Source organism: Malaclemys terrapin, chromosome 9 (assembly GCF_027887155.1).
Source record: "Malaclemys terrapin pileata isolate rMalTer1 chromosome 9, rMalTer1.hap1, whole genome shotgun sequence".
Taxonomy (NCBI): domain Eukaryota; kingdom Metazoa; phylum Chordata; order Testudines; family Emydidae; genus Malaclemys; species Malaclemys terrapin.
Genome location: NC_071513.1, coordinates 50971030 through 50994425, shown reverse-complemented (window position 1 = coordinate 50994425; position 23396 = coordinate 50971030). Strand labels below are relative to the sequence as shown.

Here is a 23396-nt window from a genome sequence, read left to right as displayed (position 1 = left end):
CTTCATCACTTCTGAATTCCTCCAGAATATTTTTAGTTTGCTGCAGTTTTTGAATAGCAGAATGTATATTCAAGTTCTTTTCCTGAAGCTGCTTACTAGTGAGGTTAATCTCGAAAAGGATATTATACCACAAAATGTGAAGTCACAAATTTGAACTTGGAAAGGTCATTTGCAAGAGCTTTTGCATCTGAACATGCCACATTGCCTGATGATCCAGTAAAGGTAATGGCATCAGAAATTTCATCATAAATGTTTCCAAGTTCATAGCAAAGAGGCTTCAAAGCATCAATGTGACTCTCCCATCTTGTCTGACTAAGTAGTTTCACAGTTAGAGAATTCACATGGCGAGTCAGAACCTCCCAATGGCGTGTTGAGCCTGAGAAAAACACATAAACACGTTGCACCAGGTCAAAGAAATTGCTTGCCTCCAAATAGCATCTAGCAGCATCATTGACAACCACATTCAGAGAATGCGCACTGCAAGGAATGAAAAAGGCCCTAGGATTGATTTCCATCATTCTCCTTTGCACACCATTGTCTTTACCCTCATATTACTCCCATTATCATAGTCTTGGCCACGTAAGTTTTCAAAAGATAATGACATTGTTTCAAGCTCTTGTAGAATAGTTTCAGTCATAAATGCTCCAGTTGTCTCCTTCAGTGGTACGAAACCCAAAAAATGTTCCTTTATGAGCACTTCAACATTATCTTCATCTGCAGACTTTTCCATATCCACAAAATGAACGATCATCGTCATTTGTTCAACATGACTCACATCTGGTGTACAATCCAGTATTATTGAAAAGTATTTTGCAGAAAGGGAAGCTTCTACAATTTTCTTTTTAATGGCATTTGCTAGGATTTGAATCAGTTCATTCTGTACATTTTTTCCTAAGTAATGAACCTGTGTTTCATGATCAGTTATTTTAGGTAGATGCTCCTTCATGACTGGATCAAACAAAGCTAGGTATTCAACAAATTTTTAAAAGTCTCCATTATCTGGAGTGTATAATTTTTCATTTCTACTGGGGCTGCGGAATGCTAAATTTTGCCCACCGAGAACTCTCACTGAAGCAATCAGATGCTCTATTATTTTTTGCCAATATTCTTCTTTTTCCTTGATCACAGGTAAATTTGCTTCATCGATAGTTTTTCCTTTTTTCAATTGTAATTCAAGTTCTTTCCAATTTTGAAAACATTCCAAATGTTCTGTACTTCTTTCATGTGAAGAGAGAATTGAAGATATGTTTTTCCAGTCCTTCGAACCATTTTCAGTAGGTGATGTACCAATTGCTTGATTTCTAAACAACTTTCAGCGAAAGCAAAACACAGAGTCCTTCAACACTGAATATTGTAACCAGTTTCAATGAATTTCTTCCCCATTAATGAGTTTCCTCTTGTAATGCTGAGCAGAGAATTTTCTTTTATTTCGATCCTTAAAGAAGGGAGATTCATGAACTTGTTCAGGTCCATGTTCCATGAGAATTTGCCGCACACTGTCATCACATCTGGGCCATGAAGCTGGGTCCCCATACTGTAACTTGTTTGTAACTTCCTCATTCTTTCTTCCTTCTACTTCATTTACTTCAATTTCTGCATGTGTCTCTGAAGGTGAATAAATTTTCTCCACTTCCTTATCAGTCTGATGCTGTGAGCTGCCTTCATCTAGAAGTAAGTTTCCATCATCTTGAGTTTCCAAACTGCTTTTTTGTGGATGTGAGCTACCCTCATCTCGAAGTAATATACCTTCATCTGGATGCTGTGAACTGCTTCCATCTTTATTTGGATTAGAGAGAAGATATTTCAGGAAGGATCCCTGATGTTTTTCTTGGTCCTTTTCCTTAGCCTTTCATTTACGATACTCAGCTCCTGAGGGTTTTCTTTTTCCTCTTTCTGCCATGGGGTATTTGAATATTGTTATGTACTGTGCTCCCGACTGCAAGCATTATAGCATTAAGGATGGCTGACACACCACATGGTAGGCAATTTAAACCACATTGCAGCCATCCCAATATGTATTTGCACTGCTTAAAGGTTCAATGATTAGTAACATACATTCACTTACCTATTAAAACAGTTAGTTACAGCGTTTACACAGAAACAAAATGACCTTTTTCGACGTTATAACCCAACACCGATTGTTTGGAAAGTAATCTCCTTCCTCATGGTTACCCGCTTTGAGTGTAACATCATCACTTTCATAGTCTATTAAGCGTTAACACTGTTACTTTTCTTTTATGGACCTTATTTATTACATGTGAACCAGTTATAACAAAGAAAAGTTCAAAATTATACAGCCCAATAATAACGCTAAGGTTTAATAACACTTAAAGATACTCACATTTTGGATTTATAATTCTGAAAGACATTATTCTTCTTTGGCACCAAGAAATACAATTTTCCACAGTATTTGCTCGATTCTTAACCATATACCTGTGATGTGTGTTAAAATGACCGTTCGACGTGTATCAACTTGTGATATCTCCACTCTATATGAATTTCTGGCTATGCAACCTTGATGTATATTCAAGTTAGGTGTCCCTAGCATTGCAGCTCTTGCCGCTGACGGATGTGTTTCACTGTGGCTGAGGTATTGCTTATCAAAATTGCAGAGTGGGTCATCTTGACCCTACGTTGTAAACTGAAAAAAAAATCGCTAAAATATTATTTATTTTTTCAGTAAATAAAAGATTTGACATATTAATACATTCTCAGAAATGTAAAGAAATGAATTATAATTCATATTCCGTCCGTACGCACACAGGAATTGAAATAATGACATCTTCATTATTTGTATTTTTTTTTCATCGTTTTCATTTTTTTTCTTATTTTTTTCCTCGAATTTGGTGCCCCCTTTAAGTTGGCACACTAGATGACCGCCTAGTTCACCTATATGGACAGGCTGCCCCTGGTGCTGCACCTTTAAGAGAGCCGCACTCACCAGCATGAAGGAAAGCTCCCTCAGACACAGCAGCAGCCACCAGCAGCTCTGTCCCTCTCTTGGTGAGGCCTGTCTGCCCCCCCCCACCCCACTCTGCAGAGATGGGGTACCTGGGCGGGGGACAACCTGACATCAGAGCCCCTCCTCTCCCCCTCCTTACAGCAGACAGGAAGCCCCGGGGAGCAGCTGGCCGGGGCGGCTCCAAGGCAGGGGGCAGGAGTCCTGGTGCTGCAGATGCCAGCAGGGGGAGGGGCACCAAGGACCAAGGGTGAATTGGAGCTGAAGCTGCCCAGACTGCGCCAGGCAGCTCTCCACAGCTGCATGCCAGGCTTGCTGTGCTAGGCATGCGAAACCAGCCTACTAAAGCCGCCTGTAAATGTGCACCAAGGGGAGATGTGCTTTGGTACTTCGACCATGCATTTTTAACCAGCCGAGCCTGGGAATGGCTGGTACGTAGAGAAGGCTGGCTTAGGACATGGCTTTGTAAGGCACCTCTCCACCCCGAACGAGGGCTCCAGAAAAGTAAACAGAACAGCTCAGCTCACCTTGTGCACAGGATTTATTTAGCTGTTCAAAAGCTGATCGATAAGGTGCCTTAGAGGGAAAAGAAGGACACCTGTGGGAAAGGCCAGAGTCCTAGCCCAGGCTAAAGTCTAGTCCAGCCAGAGGAGCAGTGTGTCTGCCCAGCGATGCCTGTAGTGCATGCAGGTCTCTGTGCAGAGCCCCAGCTGACTCCCTCTCCTCCTGCAACCTGACTACCAATCACAGACCCCGCTCTGGGCATGCAGAGACTGATGGGCCACCTTGCTCCAGACAGGATGAGGCCAGAACCTGTCTGCTCCTGTCAGACAGCTGGGGAGCCACCCGCTGCCAGGGTTATGCCTCTGTGTCTCAGGGCTCAGCTAGTTCAGCCACCCAGAACAGCCAGGACACTTTATTAAAAGCCCCAGCCTCCCCCCGCTCCCCTCACTTTCCATCCATCCAGCCTCATGCACACAGACCTCCACCATCAGCAGCACATTGACACCAGCACTGCATGGGCCAAACTTGCAGCCACTACCAAGGTCAGTGGTTCCATATGGAGCCTGCTGACTCCCCGCCTGCATTTTCAAAAGGCTCCAGTGCACTCAACTGCCTCTGTCACTGGGCACCCGGCTCCAATAGCTGATCACCAGGGCCCATCTGGCCCTGGAACCTATGAGCAAAGTCAAGAGAGTCTTTGTTCTGCCAAGTGCTGCCAGCTACCAGCACTCAGTAACACCTGCGGCTGAGCCACTGCTCAGCAGTAAATGGCCAGAGACAGCATTGGTATGACTAGGCAAGCAAGCTGGGGACTTGCTAGTAAAGCAGAAAGAGATGAACAGGACTGTGGGGCTTTCCAGCTGGACAGTAAGCTGGATTAGACATCCCCCACCTTGAAGGCTACATTAAACCTGGGTAAACATGAGGCAGAACACACGTTCAACTCTAATCTAACCTATTCAGGAATGCTGGAGTCTCTGCGAAAAGTCACCTAGAAATCATTGTGGTAATTCAATGACTAGGTCTGTCCAGGCAGCTGCGGTTACAAAGCAAATAGTATACTTGGCTGGAGAGCTTTGTGGGGAAAAATCCCTCCCTGAAGTTTTCCCAGTGGGAAAGTCCATTTTACCTGCAGAAAGTTTCTAAAGTGTGCTTAAAGGGGATTCTTTCCCCCTACCCCGTAACTGTGAAAATTTGAGGAAACAGGAATCAGGAGAAACGCCACAAGTTCTAAACAAAAATTCTGAAAATTTTTAGGTTTTTTCCTCCCAAAACATTCACTTCAGGAAATGCATTTAATCAAAAATGATTGTTCTACTCTCAGAATTTCATTTGATGAAATCATGTTTTCCAATAAAAAAACTTGGTCAGAGAATTTTTGTTTTAAACCAACTCTGCTTGCATGAACTGGGACAGGTATTTCTACCTGAGACCAATGGTCCACACCAGTTCTCCTGTCCTGTGTTCAGCTTTGGGCACCTCATTTCAAGAGAGCTCTAACAACTGTCTGGAAGGGCCAGGGAAGAGTCCTGTTGATAAGGGGTAGAGGTCCAAGCAAGCAGTGTAACAGAGCACTCTGGCATGGCTAAACTTTCACAGAGGCTGAAGAGTCGATTCTGTCCCATTCATAGCACTCTGGAGAGGAATAGGGAGCAGAAATACACCTAGAGAATACCATTCCGAACAAGGCTACTCAGGGCTTCAGTACAATCAAAAGGTGGCAGCTGCTGAAAATCAGAGCAACCCCAGGGCTGCTCTAACTTGTGCTAGGGCCATACCAGCCCATAATGTGAAGTTCAGTTGACCTTTGCTCTCCCTCTACCTAAACTCTGACCCCGGTGAGGTGAGCACAAAATCATGCTTGTTTTGCCTTCCTTACCCTGCTCTATCGCCTTTTGCCATGATTCTGCATCTTGGCTTTGGGAGAAGGAGACCGGGACCATGTTTAACAATGTTGGTCAGACTGACCATCAGACAGAGATACTGATACAAGGTGGGGACTGGAAGGGGGACCTGGTTGTGGCCCTGCAAATATACAGCTGCTGCTGCCCTTCTTCCAGGCCAGGATCTCAGACCGAAGTGACACTGTTCTGTTGGCTGTGGTTTGCTGTCATCACACTCACAGTAAGAGGCACCATTGTTGATCTTGGCTTACCGAGATACAGATGTATGAAATAGAGCAAGATCTGTTTGTGTCTCAGACGTTAGCGCGATATGGCTCAGCCCTGTATACATTCCCTTGTGTTTCTGAGAACTCTTGTAAACAAACATGGGCCTTTGGTGGATTGGGACCAAACTTTATGGACTCTTGAGAATCCCTGAGTGACAAACCCCACAGACTGCTTGCCATGGGAGCGGTCAGCTGCCTCACTGCCCCTGAAATAGCCTGACACCTCCCAGGGATACCCAGGGTTGGGGGGCACCTCACTACCACCTGTCCTTCATAGATCTGTGCCTGATGTGGATCAGCTCCCTGACTCCACCAGCCCCTGGCAGCACAAGCGCTGCCTTCGCAGGCTTCGCTCTCTCCATACAGGCTAACACCATGGGCACACACTAACCCCTAAGTCCTCAGACCATCCCTCTGGCCACAAATTGCTTCTGGAAGAGCAATGTGGATGGAGGTTTGTTCCTGTGCAGTGACTCTGGGGCCAAGACTGACCTTACTGCTTAGGTTTAGAACTGCCAGACTGGATGAGACCTGTCATCCAGCTAGTCCAGTACCTTGTCTCTAACAGCAGCTGGTGCTAGACGCTTCAGAGGAAAATGTAAAAAATGCTGTAATCGTCTCTTACAGAATAACCTGCACCCAGAGAAAGTTTCCTCCTCAGCCACTAATTGGAGCTTGGCTTATGCTACAACACTCAATGGGCTGCAGATCTTCTGAGAGGCTGGCTGCAACCTGTCTGCATGTCCCTCAAAGTTCACATGCTGATTCTTCTCTCCTGGACTTTGCTCATCCTTGTAACTCCCTATTCAAATGGCATGGCCAGTGCCTAGCCCTGGAAGCCACTGTGAGTGAGCTTAGGGGCACATGGTAGCAACCACGAAGACTGAACGGCCAGCGATTAGGATGCAGTTATAGAGAGAGACAAGGCCCCAAGCAACCACCCTGGAGATGGAAGAGAAGGGGCATGATCGAACCCTCCCTTGTAAGCACAATTGCAGAGTAATGTAACCGAGATGTCCGAGCAAAGCCAGACAAAACAGTTTCTAGCATGTGCAACCATGGCAGTGAGCAGACCCTACTGCAGAGAGCACCATGAATCTGCATGGCACAGCTACCTCCCCCCCTTTCCACCAGGGTACTCTATGAATTAGATGCACAGAAAGTAAATCGTTTACAAGGACACTTGGTGTGAAACAGCCCAACTGTGCAAACAAACCATTGTTTGCCATTTGCTTTTCAGTTGAAAAGGTGCTAACACAGAGTAGTCCCTGGGTCGCTGGCAGCGAGCCTTCAGGTACAGTGCATGCTCTGGAATGTACGTGCCATGCTCACTGCCTGAGGGAATAGCTGGGAGGGGCTCTTTGGAGCAGCCTCTCAGGAAAAGGCAAAACATATTTGCTTTACACAGTTCCCATCTCAAAGCACTCCACGCAGTTCTCACAATCGGAGTCGGTGCTCTTGCAAATGCCCCAGCACACCATGCTGAAATTCAAAAGGCACCTGATCACGTAAGTGTATTTTATTTTATACCTTTGAAATAAATCCTGTTCCATTTTATTGATGTCAGGACCATCTGTCTCTTGTCTGGTCCACTTGTGTACCTTGGGTGCTATGTAATGACTTGAGCATTGAGTATCATTGGAACTCACAAGGAAGCAGCAGACATGCTCTGAGGAATATTGGGGAAATTCAAACTGATAAGAGCATTGAAGCTTCACTAGGACATGAAGTAGCATTTCTCATCTCTGCTGGCAGGAACAATCGCTCTAAGGAAGCCCTGGGGCTGCAAAGGAGGAATGGCAGCAGTGAGCTCACTGGGGCAAGTCAGGCAGTAGCCTGTATTGCTGCTGCCTGGTTTAAAAATTTTTTTTAAGCACAGATCTCCCTAATCCCAAGTGCATGTTGCCTCCTTCACGTTGGAATTGGAAGGAGACTCACAGCCAGCTGAGGTGGTACTGAGCAAATATGCCTGCTTGCCATACTCATTTCTCTGGCCATACTCATGTTCCCTGTTTTCCAATGGGGTAACAACTAATTCTGTTCCCATTCTACTGGGACCAAGGCTGTTCAACACATTCATAAATGAGTGGGGAAAAGGAGTGAACAGTCAGGTGGCAAAGTTTGCAGATGACACAAAACTACTCAAGATCATTAAGTCCAAAGCTGACTGCATAGAGTTACAAAGGGATCTCACAAAACGGGGTTACTGGGGGGAAAATGACCAATGAAAATCAGTGTTGATAAATGCAAAGCAATGCACACTGGAAAACAATCCCAACTATACATACAAAACGATCGGGTTTAAATTAGCTGTTACCACGCAAGAAAGATCTTGGAGTCATTGTGGATAGTTCTCTGAAAACTTCAGCTCAATATGCAGTGGCAGTCAAAAAAGCGAACAGAATGTTAATGTCCATTAGGAAAGGGATAGATAATAAGAGTAAATAGCATAATGCCATTATATAAATCCATGGTGGCCTTCCCGCACCTTAAATACTGCATGCAGCTGTGGTCACCACAGCTCAAAAAAGATATATTAGAAATGGAAAAAGTGCAGAGAAATGCAACAAAAAAGAATTAGGGATCTGGAACAGCTTTATATGAAAAGAGATTAAAGATTGGGACTCTTCAGCTTGGAAAATTGATGAAAAAGGGAGGGGTATGATAGAGGTCTATAAAATCATGACTGGTGTGGAGAAAATGAATAAGGAAGTACTTTTTACCCCTTCACATAACACAAGAACCAGGGGTCACCAAATGAAATTAATAGGCAGCAGGTTTTAAAAAAATATAAGGAAGTACTTCTTCACAGAAGGCACAATCAACCTGTAGAACTCATTGCCAGGGGATTTTGTAAAGGTCAAAAGTATAACTGGGTTCAAAAGAGAGTTAGATCAGTTTGTGGAGGATAGGGCCATCAATGGCTATTAGCGAAGATGGTCAGAGATGCAACCCCATGCTCTGGGTGTCCCTAAGCCTCTGACTGCCAGAGGCTGGGACTGTACGGCAGAGGATGGATCATTCTAATTGCCCAGTTCTGTTCATTCTCTCTGAAGCATCTGGTGCCAGGCACTGTCAGAAGACAGGATACTGCGCTTAATGGACCATTGGTCTGACCCAGTGTGGCCATTCTTATGAAACAGAGGGTTTGGTTTGGTTTCTAAATGGGATAAGAGGAATGGAAAGGGAGACTGCTGCTTATTATACAAGGTACCACTATGCAGTGGGAGCTGGTCCTCCCCTCTGTTTATCTCACCTCGTTTAGAATGTTTATTCTTTGAGGCAGGGACAATTTTGCTCTCTGTCTAGCTTCTGGCATGACAGGCTCTGGTCGGGACCCAGAGATGCTACTGCAGTACACAGAAGAAGAAGATAAAATTCTGGGTTTTTTTACCCCCTCAGAGTCTAGATTCAGATCCACACAATTGATTCACCCAGCCTATTTCGGGGTGAATACACCATCCTGGGGAACCTTTAGCACACCAACATACACAAGAGAAGATTGCATTGCCTCGTTGAAGTCAATGGGAGTTTTGTTATTGTCTTCAGTGGGGCCATGATATCAATGAAGGTGTTATGTTCTTCCAAACCTTCAGGGGAGGCAGCCCTGTGTTTGTGATTTGTTGACAAATGAGTGAGAAAGCAGTTTAAACTCTGTTCAAAGCACCCTGGATCATTCCCTGGAGTACAGAATATTTGTCCCCTGTCATTAATTAAATAAGCCTCTGCCACCTAGTCAAACACTTCAATGCAACTTTGGCAAGTTTCTCAATACATCAGTATGAGTCATTGTGGGCTGAAAAGCAGACGCAGCATTCGTGGAATAGACAAGCAGTAGCATATCAATAAATATTTGCTCATCACATGGTCAATTTAAATTTGTGTATTAACGCTTCTGCATTGTTTGATTAATGGGATAGAGCTGGGGAACAAAGTAACTATTTTACCAGGGCAGCAGCTGTCTCCACTCTGAAGGTGAAGGTTTGGACAGGATGAAGTTTAACGAGCATTGTAGGTCAAGTAAAGCAAACTCTCAAGAAAGGAGCTGACAACACCTCCAGGTTATTAACTATTATTATTATTAATTGGCAATGAGATAATAAAATCAGGTATAGGGACTTCTCAAGTTAACTTCTCATTTGAAGAATGCTACTTCTACCAATGTACATAGCCCCCTTCCACAGAACTGCCCTGCCAGAGCTGTGTCTCTCATCCCTGGGTCTGAGAACAGTTCAGACCAGGCTCAAGCAAGAGCGCCTTAGCTCTCATCAATCTGGGCTCTTTGCGTCTCATGCATCACCACCTCTAAGGTTCTGCAAGGCAAATGGGCCCCTCCCTGACACCTGTGCAGCTATCACTTGTCACCATTGGGTTTGCACAAGTATAAATGATTGAGCATAGCAAACAGGTCCATTGCTCATTCCCCAGGACTACAATCCAGCTCACTTAGGGCTTATCTACACTGTCAAGTTTCCGCACAGTAAAGCAGCTTTTTGTGCTCAAACTGCAGCCGTGTACACACTGCCAAGCCACTTTGTGTGCAGAAACTCCTCAGTTGCAGCATGGCAAAAAAAAACATCTTGACGAGAGTCGTAAGGCTATTTGCACAGAGGCTCCAGCACTCTATTGCCAGTGTAGACACTTGATTGCTTTCTGCACTGTAATTAGCCTCCAGAGCTGTCCCATAATGCCTCAAGTGACCACTCTGCTCATTGTTTTGAACTCGGCTGCCCTGGAGACATGTGCCCCTCCCCTTTCAAACCACTACTCTGACAGCCGTTGTGTGCTGTGCTGATCTGCTCTGGGACACAAAGCAAACCATTAATGTGGAATGCTTGTGCTGTTGAACACAGTGGCAGAGGGTGTGTGTGTGTGTGTGTGTGTGTGTGTGTGTGTGTGTGTGTGTGTGTGTGTGTGTGTGTGTGTGTGTGTGAAAAGGAGAGAGTGATTGCTGTGCAGAGAGCCCAGGGAGGGAGGCAGGGGCTGATGTTGGGGTTTTCCCCTCCCCCTGCCACAGGACTTATTGCTTCCTGCCGCTGTCTGAACTTACAAGACAGCATGCTGACACACTCTCTGTTCCCCAAAACACACTGTCTCTCTCCCCCCTGTATACACACACATACACACACACTCTCCCTCCCTTCCCCACTTCAGTTGAAAAGCAGCTGGCAATGTAGTAGGATGCCCATGGAACAATGGGGTTGGGAAACCTGCATCATGTGACGCTGTGCCTGCCCAGTACTAGATTTACCATGGTGCCACTGGCGCCATGGCACCAGGCCCACGGTCCAAAGGGGCCCCGGCCTGGCCCGCTATTCTCCGCCCCCTGTCTCCCCCACGTAGGGGCAGAAGCTTGATGCTGCTGGCTCCTGCTGCAGCCAAGCTCCTCCCCCACCTCTTTTCCCAGCGTGCTACATTTCCTCCTCCCCCACACACACCGCCGATCAGCTGGATCAGCTGCTTGCCGGCAGGAGGGAGGAAGAGGAGCGGAGCCTCAGCACGCTCCCTGCTCAGGGGAGGAGGATGAGAAGAGGCGGGGGCAGGGCCTGGGGGAAGGGGCTGGAATCAGGGGATACCCCCTCCAGCCCCCTGCCATGAGCACCCCCATGAACCCAGTCCCCACCCCCAGCCCTCTGCCCACCCTGACCCCTGCACCCCCCACACACCCCCAGCCCCCTGCCCACCCTGACCCCTGTACCCCCTCACACTCCCCCAGCCCCTTCCCTGACTCCTGCACCCCCCCACACACCCAGCCCCCTGCCCTGACTCCTGCACCCCCCCACACACACACCCAGCCCCTGCCATGACCCCTGCACCCTCTCACACCTCCCCAGCCCCCTGCCCTGACTACTGCACCCCCCACACACATCCCCTTGCACCCCTCACACACACCTAGCCCCCTGCCCTGACTCCTGCATCCCCCACACATACCCAGCCCCCCCACACCCTATGCCCTGACTCCTGAACCCCCCCACATCCCCATCCCCATCCTGAGCACCAAACGTGAGCTCCTGCACCCCCCACATTCCCACCTGAACCCCTTGCACCAAACAGGAGATGCCCCAGGTAAGTGCTCCACACCCCAACCTCCTGCCCCAACCCTGAGCCCCCTCCCTCACCCTAGCTCCTGGCCAGACCCTGCAGACCCCAACGTTTTTTTACAATATTTGGAAAGATCATTAAGTGGTCCGTCGAGACCCTCCGCAATTTTCAAGTGGTCTGTGGAAAAATAAGTTAGACTACAAGAACAATCAAGGTACCTCACTTTATTTTCATTTACTTGCTATTACTTATAGGAGGAGGATGAAGAAAAAAAGAATGAAAAAAACGGGGGTGGGTGGAGATAAGAGAGAATGTTCTTTTTCTTGGCTGGGTCCCAAGGAGGGCCCCAAAAATGAAGCTGAGCACAGGGCCGGGGGGGGCCACTAACTCTAAATCCATCACTGGCTGTCACGTCACCTGGGCTGGAGATACTGTCAGCTGATTCCCACAGTCTCCAGCCTACCTGGGCAGTACAGCAGACATGGCCCTGCCCATTAACTCCTCTCCACTCCCTAGCCCACCCATCCCTTGCTTCTCACTCTCCCTCCCCCCTGTAGAATATATTCTGTACCTCTCTGCTCCCCGGTTTGAGAACCTCTGAAGGGTGGTTCTCTTTACAAGGACTAGGGCAGGCTGAATTCAGACTTTTTGTTATCCCTGAGCTTCTCTGTTCAGAAGGCACTGGGTAGCATCTGAAATTAACATATTTCCTCAAATCCCCTAGATCTGACAGAATGGTTCTATGACAGAAGAATCGGCAGATCTGTGTCACAACTAGGATAAAATGATATTTCCTCTGGGTTATCTGGTCGCATCCTACAGATATAAAGTGAAAATATGAAACACAACTCACTTTGAAGATAGAGATGAGCTCAGCTATTTTGGCAAACTTGAAGTACAGTGGTGAAAGTAACAGTGACTTCCCAGTGCTTTAGCATGAGGTTTTCAATGAATTTCATTAGATGAGTGTGTATTAAAAATGTTCCTTCAAAATGTGGGGGAAGGGGAGGAGGGCAGTTTGGATAGCTACCAGTTGGCTGGGTATGTTTCCCTTTTTAATCAAACTCTAAACAAAAGGCCAGAATGTCCTTGAATAAAATTGGCTACAATATGCTACCCAGGAAATATACTTTATTATAGAGATAGCCTATTTGTAATAATTGCTAGCATCACAAACATATGGTAGTGGCACATATTTAGCATGGCCACCGGTAAGGAGGACGTTCAAGTGTTAGAAAGTCCCCACTACTCACAACTGCATTGGAGGTGTACTGTCAAAAGGTTTCAAATCTGTATTGATCTCATTTCTGAATATTACACATTGCCAGAAATACTTTGAAAAGCTAAACAAAAATAATGCGTTATTCGCACAATACATATGGACTCTATCCTGCCAGGTGCTGATCACTGAGACTCATTCCAGCAAAGGATGTGAGTTGCCTCACTGAAGTCAATGGGACTACTCACATGCTTAAAGTTAAGCACTTTGAAATGCTTTGCCTGAGTAGGTCAAAGTGATCAGTACCTTGGAGGACTGAATCTTATAGAGGTAAATACTGTAGGTCAGATCCTCAGCTGGTGCACATGGGCATAGCTCCATTGATTTCAAAGGACCTACACTGATTTACACCAGCCAAGCACCTGGCCCAGCATGCTCAATGCTTCTAAAACAATACCAGACTGGCAGCCCTGGAGACTGTACACAGAATAGGCATAGTGTGTACATTGTTTGGACAAGAATGCAATGTATTTCATACACCATGCACATAGCAGAACATGAATTTATTCCCTATTTATTTACAAAAGGGAGATTTTCAAAAAGGCACAAAGGGGAGTCAATGGGAGCTGGCTGCCTAACTCACCTTAATTTCTTTGAAAATATCCTCCTCAATTGTTATCTGTGCCGGCCCAGGGTACTGCTCTCTAGTCACTGCGGTAATCTGTCATTTCTGGCAACAGTGGCAAAGAAGAGCATGATGTGGAGGATGTCCAAGTAGAATGGGTGAGCTTTTCAAAAGTCAGTGGGACTTGTGCACCTCAGTCATGTAGGTGCTTTTCAAAAATCATACCCCATATCCATAAACTGATATGGAAACCCTCATATCTTGCATAGCACTTCAGAACTGATTGGCTTGCATAGGTGAAAGTGGTGCACAAAAGGGTGTATCAATATGGTGTAACATACATATTTTCTAATGATACATAAAATTGGATATTGATGAAGAGTCCTGGCATAAAGGACTTATTCTGTGTCCAGTTGTACAGTGGGATAGCTACCACAATGCACTGCTGTCTTTGCCATTGCGAGAGCTGCTAATGCGGATGTGCTCCAGTGCCACAAGGAGCACAGTGTAGACATGCAACAGTGGATTAATTCTAGCATTTTAATGAAAGTGGTATAACTTGTGGCACAGAAACTTGTTTCTTAGCTGTGCTTGCTCTGGGCCGCTAGCAAGAATTAACAGTAGGGAAAGCCTGTTTCTGTTGCTAAAATCATTGGCTCTACTTTGAATACACACAGGGAACATGACTGAGTGAGAAGGTGATTTCATGAAGTCACTTTCCAGAGCAAAATCTCATGGTTAGAGGCAAATGGAAGAGCCTGGCAAATAGGATTTCTAGCTTTTATCAGTATTTACTTTTCAATTAGCTAAAAATGTCCCACAGCTGGAAGTTCCCACCGGGCTGCTACAAGCTACAAGATTTATTGGCCATGGCTGACTCTGTGCCCCTTCCATTATACCACAGGGACCCTTGTAAAAAGTGTGACCTGCTGTTTAAAAAGAGGAACACAAAGGTATCTCTTTGATCCTTATTCCCCACTGCCTTGCACCTTGCGCTGTCATTTTTACAGCTGGGCATGTATTATAAAACACTATCAAGCTAGAATGACTATATTAAACCTGGTGCATGTGTTTCCCTTCAGGAAATTGAAACTGACACACAATCACCTAGGACGACTCTGGATTTCCCTCACCCTCGTCACCATCCTGTGTGTTACTCTTCAAATTGTGGGGAATCTGCAACCTACCCGGTAAGTTCCACATAGGATGGAGAATATTTCACCTTAGAACTCCCAAGAGTCAGACTGAGAACAGGAGTTGGCCAAATGCTGCCAACCCCCACACACCAAAACCAAAATATGTTTTCTGTTCTGGGTTGTTCCAATTTTCAGCCAGATTTACTTCAGGTGTGTTTGTGCCCCTTTGTGTCCCTTTCCAAGAATAGCTCAAGAATGACTCAGGAATATTTGGCAAAATCGTGACTCTTAACCAAATATTGCAGAGCATTTGCAGAAAGTGAATCTTTTTTTGCGATCCCAAGCATTGCTGGAAACCTGATCTTATGAGGCCTCTATCCAACCAGGGAACAGAAATATGCGATTTTAGCTATGTGTCCTGTGGAAACTACTTGAATCTCAAATATCAGACACTTGCAACAAACCACCTGTAAACAAGCTACAGACTGAGAATTTCACATACATTTGGGGAAATCATGATTTATGGAGGCAATTTCCAAACAAAATAAAATTAATTGAATGATTTATTCACCCAGCTCTGCTGTCAGCTTGTACATTTGGATTCACCCCCCAGCATCCTAGAGACAGCCAGTTGCAGCTTACCAGTATCATCATATCCACAGTGCCCAACTCTAGCAAGTCACAATCAGTTTCTAGAAACAGCAAGATTCTTCATACCACAGCCAACTAGCAATTCCCTACTCATTACCAGGTTAAGACAGGAGCCAGGCACCATAACACCTGGATCTTCAGACTGAGCCTAGAAGGCAGATCTTGCATGATAGTAATAGATCTGCACACTTATTTCATAGTTGTCATAGATTTCAAGGCCAAAAGGGACCCTTTGATCATAGAGTGACCTTTATAACATAGGCTGTTACATTTCACCCAGTTACCCCTGTGCTGAGTGCAATCACTTGGGTTGGACTAAATCATTTGCATCCTCAGGAGACAAACATACGTGCCACTGGGAGAGACCAAGGAGCCACTCAAGCCCTTGGCAATCCTTAGCACTCTACCTAATATCCAGGTTGAGGTCACCTGGAGACTTGGAAGGTTAGGGAATCTGGGGAGGCTGGACTGGATTAGGTGGCCTGTTGGAGGGTTTGGCAGCTGGAATCAGATTGGCAAGCTGTGTGTTGAGGGACAGTTAGGTAGGTGGGAGCTTGTCAGCATGCATAGGACACGTCAACAGCTGAAGGCGGGGAAGGTGATGTGCATGTGGGTTTCCCATCAGAGATGGGCTTCAGCTGGACTAAGAGAGACAGGGATCTGGTGAGGACTAATGGGAAGATCCACTGGTGGGAAGTCAACCTGTGGAACTCCTTGCCAGAGAATGTTGTGAAGACCAAGACTGTAATAGGGTTAAAAAAAGAACTAGATAAATTCATGGAGGATAAGGTCCATCAATGGCTATTAGCCAAGACGGGCAGGGATGATGTCCCTAGCCTCTGTTTGCCAGAAGCTGGGAATGGACGACAGGGAATGGATCACTTGATGATTACCTGTTCTGTTCATTCCCACTGAGGCACCTGGCATTGGCCACTGTCGGAAGACAAGATACTGGGCTCGATGAATCTTTGGTCTGACCCAGTATGGCAGTTCTTATGTTCTTAAGATCACCCACGATGTTCTAAGGTGGTCTAACATTCTCCCTCTTACAGCAACTGCAGGTGTGACCAGAAACTCAAGCAACTTGTCCTCCAGCAAACCACTGGCCATGAGAACTTGTTCCAGCAGGAGAAGGGGACAAGCTCTGGCCACCAATTTCCTGAACCTTTGGAAAGTGGCATCCCACAAAACAGGCAGAAAAAAGTCATGGCCAAGCCCAGGTCTGCTGAAAACATTCTGCACATCACAGAACTGGGCCAGACATTCAGCCAGACCCAGGCCAGCACCTTGGACAGCCAAGACGGGGTCTGGAAGAATAGTCATGGAGAAGACAGCGAGGATGTGTGGATCCTTCACACAACCAAGAGACTGAAATCCCAGCCCCAGGTATCTGAAAGGGCACTCAAAAGGGATCATATGGATAGAACTGTGACCCCACCTCCGAGCAGGAAGCCCATGACTAAGGCCGCAGATCCCTTCAACAAGAAGCCAGAATCTACAGCAGAGATCATTGCCAAGGAGCAAACTTCAAGGTCACCATTTGGGAAGGTTGCAGGGTCATTCCAGAGCCAGGCAGAAGCCACAGGCTCCCCCAGCCACAGGAGGGGCAGCTCTTCCACACCTGCTACAACAGCTGCCCCAGCACCAGATTGGGTCACAAAGGCAGAGAAGCTAAATGAGGCGGCATCATGGAGCACGGACAAAGAGTCGCTTCAGAGCAAAACCACAGTTCCCAGGGCTGGAGGAGCAGGAGGAGATGCACTTGCCCACAGCCTGCCAGCTATATCCAACTCTTCTCACACAGCAGCCTGCAAGCCCAAGACCCATGTGGTGTTCCTGAAGGTGCACAAGAGCGCCAGCAGCACCGTCATGAACATCCTGTTCCGCTTTGGTGAGACGCACAACCTCAACTTCGCCCTTCCCATCAACGGTGCCAGCCAGCTGGGCTACCCATACTACTTCCTGGCAGAGTCTGTGGAGGGATTCACCGCAGGCAATACTTCAGAGTTTAACATCATGTGCCACCACATGAGGTTCCAGCAGGTACAGGTAAGGGATGGAGCTTCAAGGCATCAGAAGGGCAATGGGTGGGAGGAAGAGCAGCAGGATAGCAGTGAAATGGCCAGGACACCCCTCTGGGCCAATGAGCAGGACTTCTCAAAAGGGAAGCTACAGTGATATTTCATTGCTCACTGCTATCCAGCATCAGCAATGTCTCGCACCAGATCTAACCCAGAAGCTGGAGACACTGCATCCTAGATGTTGAGCCAGTGTCCACAAGCCTGACACCACCATCGTGTTGCTACTGGGGGATGATAGGCTCAGGTGATGGACAGACTTGGCTCCTGGCATGTACCATGGGTCAGTGGCTAAGTCAGGTAGTGGTTGGGATTTATGGATGCCATTTGGAGAAGAGTGTCCAATCCACCAGCACAGCTGGAACCGGAGCTAAGTAGGCATGGAAAGCAAACCACCCCTTTGCCCCCTAGAGGTGACCCTTCCACTTCAGATCAAGGCACGCTGGGAGAGCAGTGCGGGGAGCTTCCATTGCTGCTGCCCATTTTGTATCTGCTCTGTGGCTAAATACAGAACTCCAGGCTCCAGCACTGGCCCTGGGGTCCCTTTCACAAGCACTGCACTGATCCTGGGCATCTGGGCATATCCCTATTAAACACCCATCCCACAGCCCGTAAAGCCCCTTCCAAAGCAGCTGGTGGGTAGGTCTTGCTACTCTGCCCACACTCTCTAACTCCCCAGTGAATTCAACTGACGTGTTAACCCGAGTCCTGTGGAAAGGACACCTGGATATATTAGACTGGCAGAGAAGGCTTCCTTCACTCTATTCACCTCTTTCCCCTCACCCCTCCAGGTGCAGAGAGTGATGCCAAGCTCCACCTTCTACTTCTCCATCCTGCGGAACCCCATCCACCTCATGGAGTCTTCATTCACCTACTACAAAGGCAGCTCCCCCTTCTCCCATGCCCAGAGCCTGGAGGAGTTTCTCAGCCAGCCAGCCAGGTTTTATAATGCCTCAGCCCCCGACAGCCACTATGCCAAGAACCTCATGGCTTTCGACTTCGGCTTCAACCACAATGGCAATTTCTCTGCCAAGCACATGCAGCTGATGCTGCGGTACATCGAGGAGGCCTTCGACCTTCTCCTCCTCTCCGAGTACTTCGACGAGTCCATGGTGCTGCTGAAGGAAGCACTGTGCTGGGATCTGGACAGCATTGTGTCCTTCCCACTCAACAGCAGGGAGAGAAGCACCAGGTCACCCCTTTCAGAGAGCACGGCAGAGAAGATAAAGAGCTGGAACAGGCTTGACTGGGCAATCTACAGACACTTCAACAGGACCTTCTGGCAGAGGATTGACTGGAGCATGGGCCAGGAGCGCATGCAGCAGGAAGTGAGGGTTCTGCGGGAAAGGCGGGAGCAACTGGCCAAGACCTGCCTTCAAGGGGGGGGCAGTGTAGGCCCCCACAAGCTCAGGGACAAGTCACTGGCACCGCTGCAGTATGGCAAGGCCACAATTCAAGGCTATAATCTGAAGCCAGGGCTGGACGAGGTGATGGGGCAGCTGTGTCGGCGCATGGTGACACCTGAGCTGCAGTACAGCAGATTCCTGTACAGGAGACAGTTCCCTGAGAAGGCCCAGCGGATCTACAAACCAGCTCATCCACCCAGGATACACAACAGGACAATGGGCTGAGAAAGTAAAAACACAACGGCCTGCCCCAAACATTTGCCCCTGCTCCCGGTCTCCCCCTGAAACCCCTGTTGGTGGGCAGAACATAATGCAATTCAGCCAGCAGAACCTCATGGAGCCACACCAGAGAGGGTCTCTATCTCCATCCATATCTGTATTGCTGGTGAGGCAGGGGAGAAGGTAAAACCAGGCCCATCTACATCAGGCTGAGGTGAAGCTGACAGGTTGCCAACCCGGATGCAGCTGCTTTGCAGCCTCAGAGCCATTTCAGTTAAACTGTTCAAATTCTAGTAGGTAAAAAAAGTGTAGATCTGGAGCAGACGTTATATTCTGTGGAGTTTGGGATCACACAGGGCAGCAAGGCCTCAGGAGAGAGCAAGATAACAGATCTTTGGCTCTGGAGCACACTCTGTGTATTAATTATTTGTATTGTCATAGCTCCTAGGAACCCCAGCCAGGGACCAGAGCCACCACTGTGCTGGGTGCTGTACAAACTCTGAACAAAAAAGCATCAGACGAGACAACTGGTGGACACTGTGACTGATTGGACCCCCTTCTGGGGTGCCATCTGATGTACTGAGATTTCACTGAGCCTTTCTTGCTCAACCAGCCAGGGTTCCCTCTCCTAGCTTTGCTAAATTAGGCTCTCTGGCCTTCTGCAGGTAGGGAGACACCCCACTGCAGTCACAGACTGAAGTCAGCTCTGTCTGAGAGGACTCCCCCAGCACTCACATGCACACTCCTTTTGGGAGATAAACCCAAAATAATACTGTCTTGCACTGTATAGAAAAATCTGCGCAGCGCAAGCTCATAAAAATCCGCAATGTGAAGAGAGATGTGCATGACTTCTTGCTGCTTCCCCAGTGAGAAGACTGTTCCAGCTTGTCATAACTATAAAGGGAAGGGTAATAGCTGTCCTGTGCACAGTACTATAAAACCCCTCCTGGCCAGAGACTCCAAAATCCTTTTCCCTGTAAAGGGTTAAGAAGCTCAGGTAACCTGGCTGGCATCTGACCTAAAGGACCAATAAGGGGACAAGATACTTTCAAATCTTGTGGGGGAAGGCTGTTGTTTGTGTTCTTTGTTTGGGAGTTGTTCGTTCTCGGGGACTGAGAGGGACCAGACATCAATCCAGGTTCTCCACATCTTTCTAAACAAGCCTCTCCTATTTCAAACTTGTAAGTAAATAGCCAGGCAAGGCGTGTTAGTTTTCCTTTGTTTTTCTCAACTTGTAAATGTACCTTTTACTAGAGTGTTTATCTTTGTTTGCTGTACTTTGAACCTGAGACTAGAGGGGAGTCCTCTGAGCTCTTTAAGTTTGATTACCCTGTAAGGTTAATTTCCATACTGATTTTACAGAGATGATTTTTACCTTTTTCTTTAATTAAAAACCTTCTTTTTAAGAACCTGATTGATTTTTCCTTGTTTTAGATCCAAAGGGGTTTTGGATCTTGATTCACCAGGAGTTGGTGGGAGGAAGGAGGGGGGATGGTTAATTTCTCCCTGTTGTAGATCCCAGGGGGGGTTGGAACTGATTCACCAGGAGTTGGTGGGAGGAAGGAGGGGAATGGTTAATTTCTCCTTGTTTTAAGATCCAAGGGGTTTTGGATTTGTTTTCACCAGGGATTTGGTGAGGGTTTTTCAAGGCTTCCCAGGGAGGGAATCCATTGATGGTGGCAGCCGAACCAGAGCTAAGCTGGTAGTTAAGCTTAGAAGTTTTTCACGCAGGCCCCTACATTTGTACCCTAAAGTTCAAAGTGGGGATCTCAGTCCTGACATGGTGGCAGCGGTGGGATCATTTTAAACCCAAAAGCCAATGAGATTTTTTTTTCCTTCTAGCTGCTTGGAAAGCCGAGCTGGAAGTAGATAGATGCATATCTTATCTCTCCTTGCGTGAAGGCAGAGGTGTTAAGTTTTTTTTACAGGTCCTTTGTTAAGAGAAGGGTTCAATTAGCAAATGACTGGTAAAAGGTATTTACAAGCTGAATTGTTTTTTTTTTTCTTTTTACATCCTCGGGAGTAGCTAGTTAGAAAGTTACTGTTAACTCTGCAGCAGCCAGAGCTGAGAGCTTCCCAGTTTGTCAACTGCAAAGGGGGTGACCCAGCACAAGAAAACAGGAAAATGACTACCAAAGAAGAAAAAGCCAAAGAGGAGGCCCACAAGAGAGAGATAGAGCTGAGAGACAGAGAGGAGAAAGCCAAAGAGGAGGCCCACAAGAGAGAGATGGAGCTAAAAGAAAGAGAAGAAAAAGCCAAAAAGGAGGCCCATAAAAGAGAGATGGAGCTGGAAAAAGCCAAAGAGGAGGCTCACAAGAGAACTATGGAGCTGAAAGAAAAAGAGATGAAGATGAAAGAAAAAGAGATGGAGGAGAGAGAAAAAGAAAGGAAGCATGAACTGGAAGTAGCAAAGGCTAAGCAGGATGCACCAGCCAATGCTAACAACCCCCCTCCAGGTACCACTTCCCATCCCAGAAGATTCCCCATCTACAAGGCAGGCGATGATACTGAGGCCTTCTTAGAAAATTTTGAAAGGGCCTGCCTTGGATACAGCATCACTGCAGACCAGTACATGGTAGAGCTGAGGCCGCAGCTCAGTGGACCCTTAGCAGAGGTGGCGGCTGAAATGCCTAAGGAACACATGAACAGTTATGAACTTTTTAAAAAAAACAAGGCCAGACTCAGAATGGGGCTAACACCCGAGCATGCCCGTCGGCGGTTCAGAGCCCTAAAGTGGAAACCCGATGTGTCACTTACCCGTCATGCCTACCACATCGACAAAAATTGTGATGCCTGGGTATCAGGAGCAAATGTTAAATCTCTGGAAGATCTGCTTTCCCTAGTAAAAATGGAGCAGTTTTTAGAGGGTGTTCCTGAGGAAATAGAAAGGTACATCCTAGATAGGAAGCCCAAAACTGTAACTGAGGCGGGGGAGATTGGAGCCCAATGGGTGGAGGTGGCAGAAAAGAAAAAAACTAGTAGCAGTTGGAGCGAATATCAGAAGGGGCAAACCGAAACAAAACCTTACCACCGGGGACAACCCAAGGCCCCACCCACATCCCAAGGGAAACCCCAGACGCCTTCTCACCCCACCACACCGGTCTCCACCAACCAACCTCGTCCCAGTGATACCTTAGCAGGGCGATGTTTTAAATGTAATGAACTGGGACATATAAAGGCTCACTGCCCCAAGAACCCCAACCGATTACAGTTCATTACACCCCAATCACACCAAAGATCCCCAAACCCAGATGCCTCTCTCATACCCTCGGAGCGAAGGGAAACCTTGAGAGTGGGCGGAAAGAAGGTTACCGCTTGGAGGGACACTGGGGCTCAAGTGTCAACTATCCACCAATCCCTAGTGGACCCCAAACTCAGCAACCCAGAGGCTACAGTGACAATTCAACCCTTCGTGTCACAATCTGTAACCTTGCCTACAGCCACGTTGCATGTCCAGTACAAGGGCTGGTCAGGAATGTGGACTTTTGCAGTCTATGACAATTATCCCATTCCCATGCTGCTGGGGGAAGACTTGGCCAACCATGTGAAGCTAGCCAAGAGGGTGGGAATAGTCACCCGCAGTCAGGCTAAGCAAGCTTTCACCCCCATCCCTGTTCCTGAGCCGTCCACCAGGGCCCCGTCTGTGTTACCGGAGACCCAGACAAAGGTGGTGGAACTGGATCCCGTGCCAACGACTGCAACAGCCGTAGTGGATCCAATCCCAGAGACCCAGCCACAGCCAGTCCCAGAACCGGAACTGGCAACGCAACCAGCACCAGAACCATTGCCAGCCCTGAGTCCAGCGCTTGCAAACCCGTCTACAACTCCAACGCCAGAGGGCACCAGCGAGCCTGAACTGGCAGAAGCAGCAGATAACCCTACCCAAGAGGCTCAGCCAGAGCCTGAGTTACCACATAGTGCACCAGCGGACAGCGGTTCACAGTCAATGGAAACAGCCCCAGCACCTGCATCGCTTCCAGAGGGACCAAGCCCCAGTCCACAGTCCAAGGAGGAACTGATGTCTCCAGCATCAAGGGAACAGTTCCAGGCCGAGCAGGAAGCAGATGACGGCCTTCAGAAAGCTTGGGCGGCGGCGCGGAGCACCCCACCGCCTCTCAGCTCTTCTAACCGATCCCGGTTTGTTGTAGAACAAGGACTTTTATACAAGGAGACTCTTTCTGGTGGGCACCAGGAAGACTGGCATCCTCAAAGGCAGTTGGTAGTTCCCACTAAGTATCGGGTAAAGCTCTTGAGCTTAGCCCATGATCATCCCAGTGGCCATTCTGGGGTGAACAGAACCAAAGACCGGTTGGGGAAGTCCTTCCACTGGGAGGGAATGGGCAAGGACGTTGCTAATTATGTCCGGTCTTGTGAGGTGTGCCAACGA

At 47.5% G+C, this 23396-nt stretch overlaps 1 protein-coding gene across 1 annotated transcript; it reads left to right on the top strand.

The window, feature by feature from the left end:
* The first annotated feature begins 7058 nt into the window (after positions 1-7058).
* LOC128843754 (galactose-3-O-sulfotransferase 2-like) lies at positions 7059-20418 on the top strand. Its single transcript, XM_054040861.1, has 4 exons — positions 7059-7141; positions 14602-14709; positions 16359-17355; positions 18176-20418. Exons 1-4 carry the CDS (start codon positions 7098-7100, stop codon positions 19013-19015), a joined length of 1989 nt encoding a protein of 662 aa, XP_053896836.1. The 5' UTR covers positions 7059-7097; the 3' UTR covers positions 19016-20418.
* The last annotated feature ends 2978 nt before the right edge of the window (positions 20419-23396 follow it).

Bases quoted from the DNA above. Each gene is read 5' to 3' on its own strand.
- LOC128843754 (XM_054040861.1), top strand. From the start codon at position 7,098: ATGCCCCAGCACACCATGCTGAAATTCAAAAGGCACCTGATCAC. The intron at 14,710-16,358 runs GTAAGTTCCACA...TCCCTCTTACAG, and splicing joins GGGAATCTGCAACCTACCCG to CAACTGCAGGTGTGACCAGA. The intron at 17,356-18,175 runs GTAAGGGATGGA...TCACCCCTCCAG, and splicing joins TGAGGTTCCAGCAGGTACAG to GTGCAGAGAGTGATGCCAAG.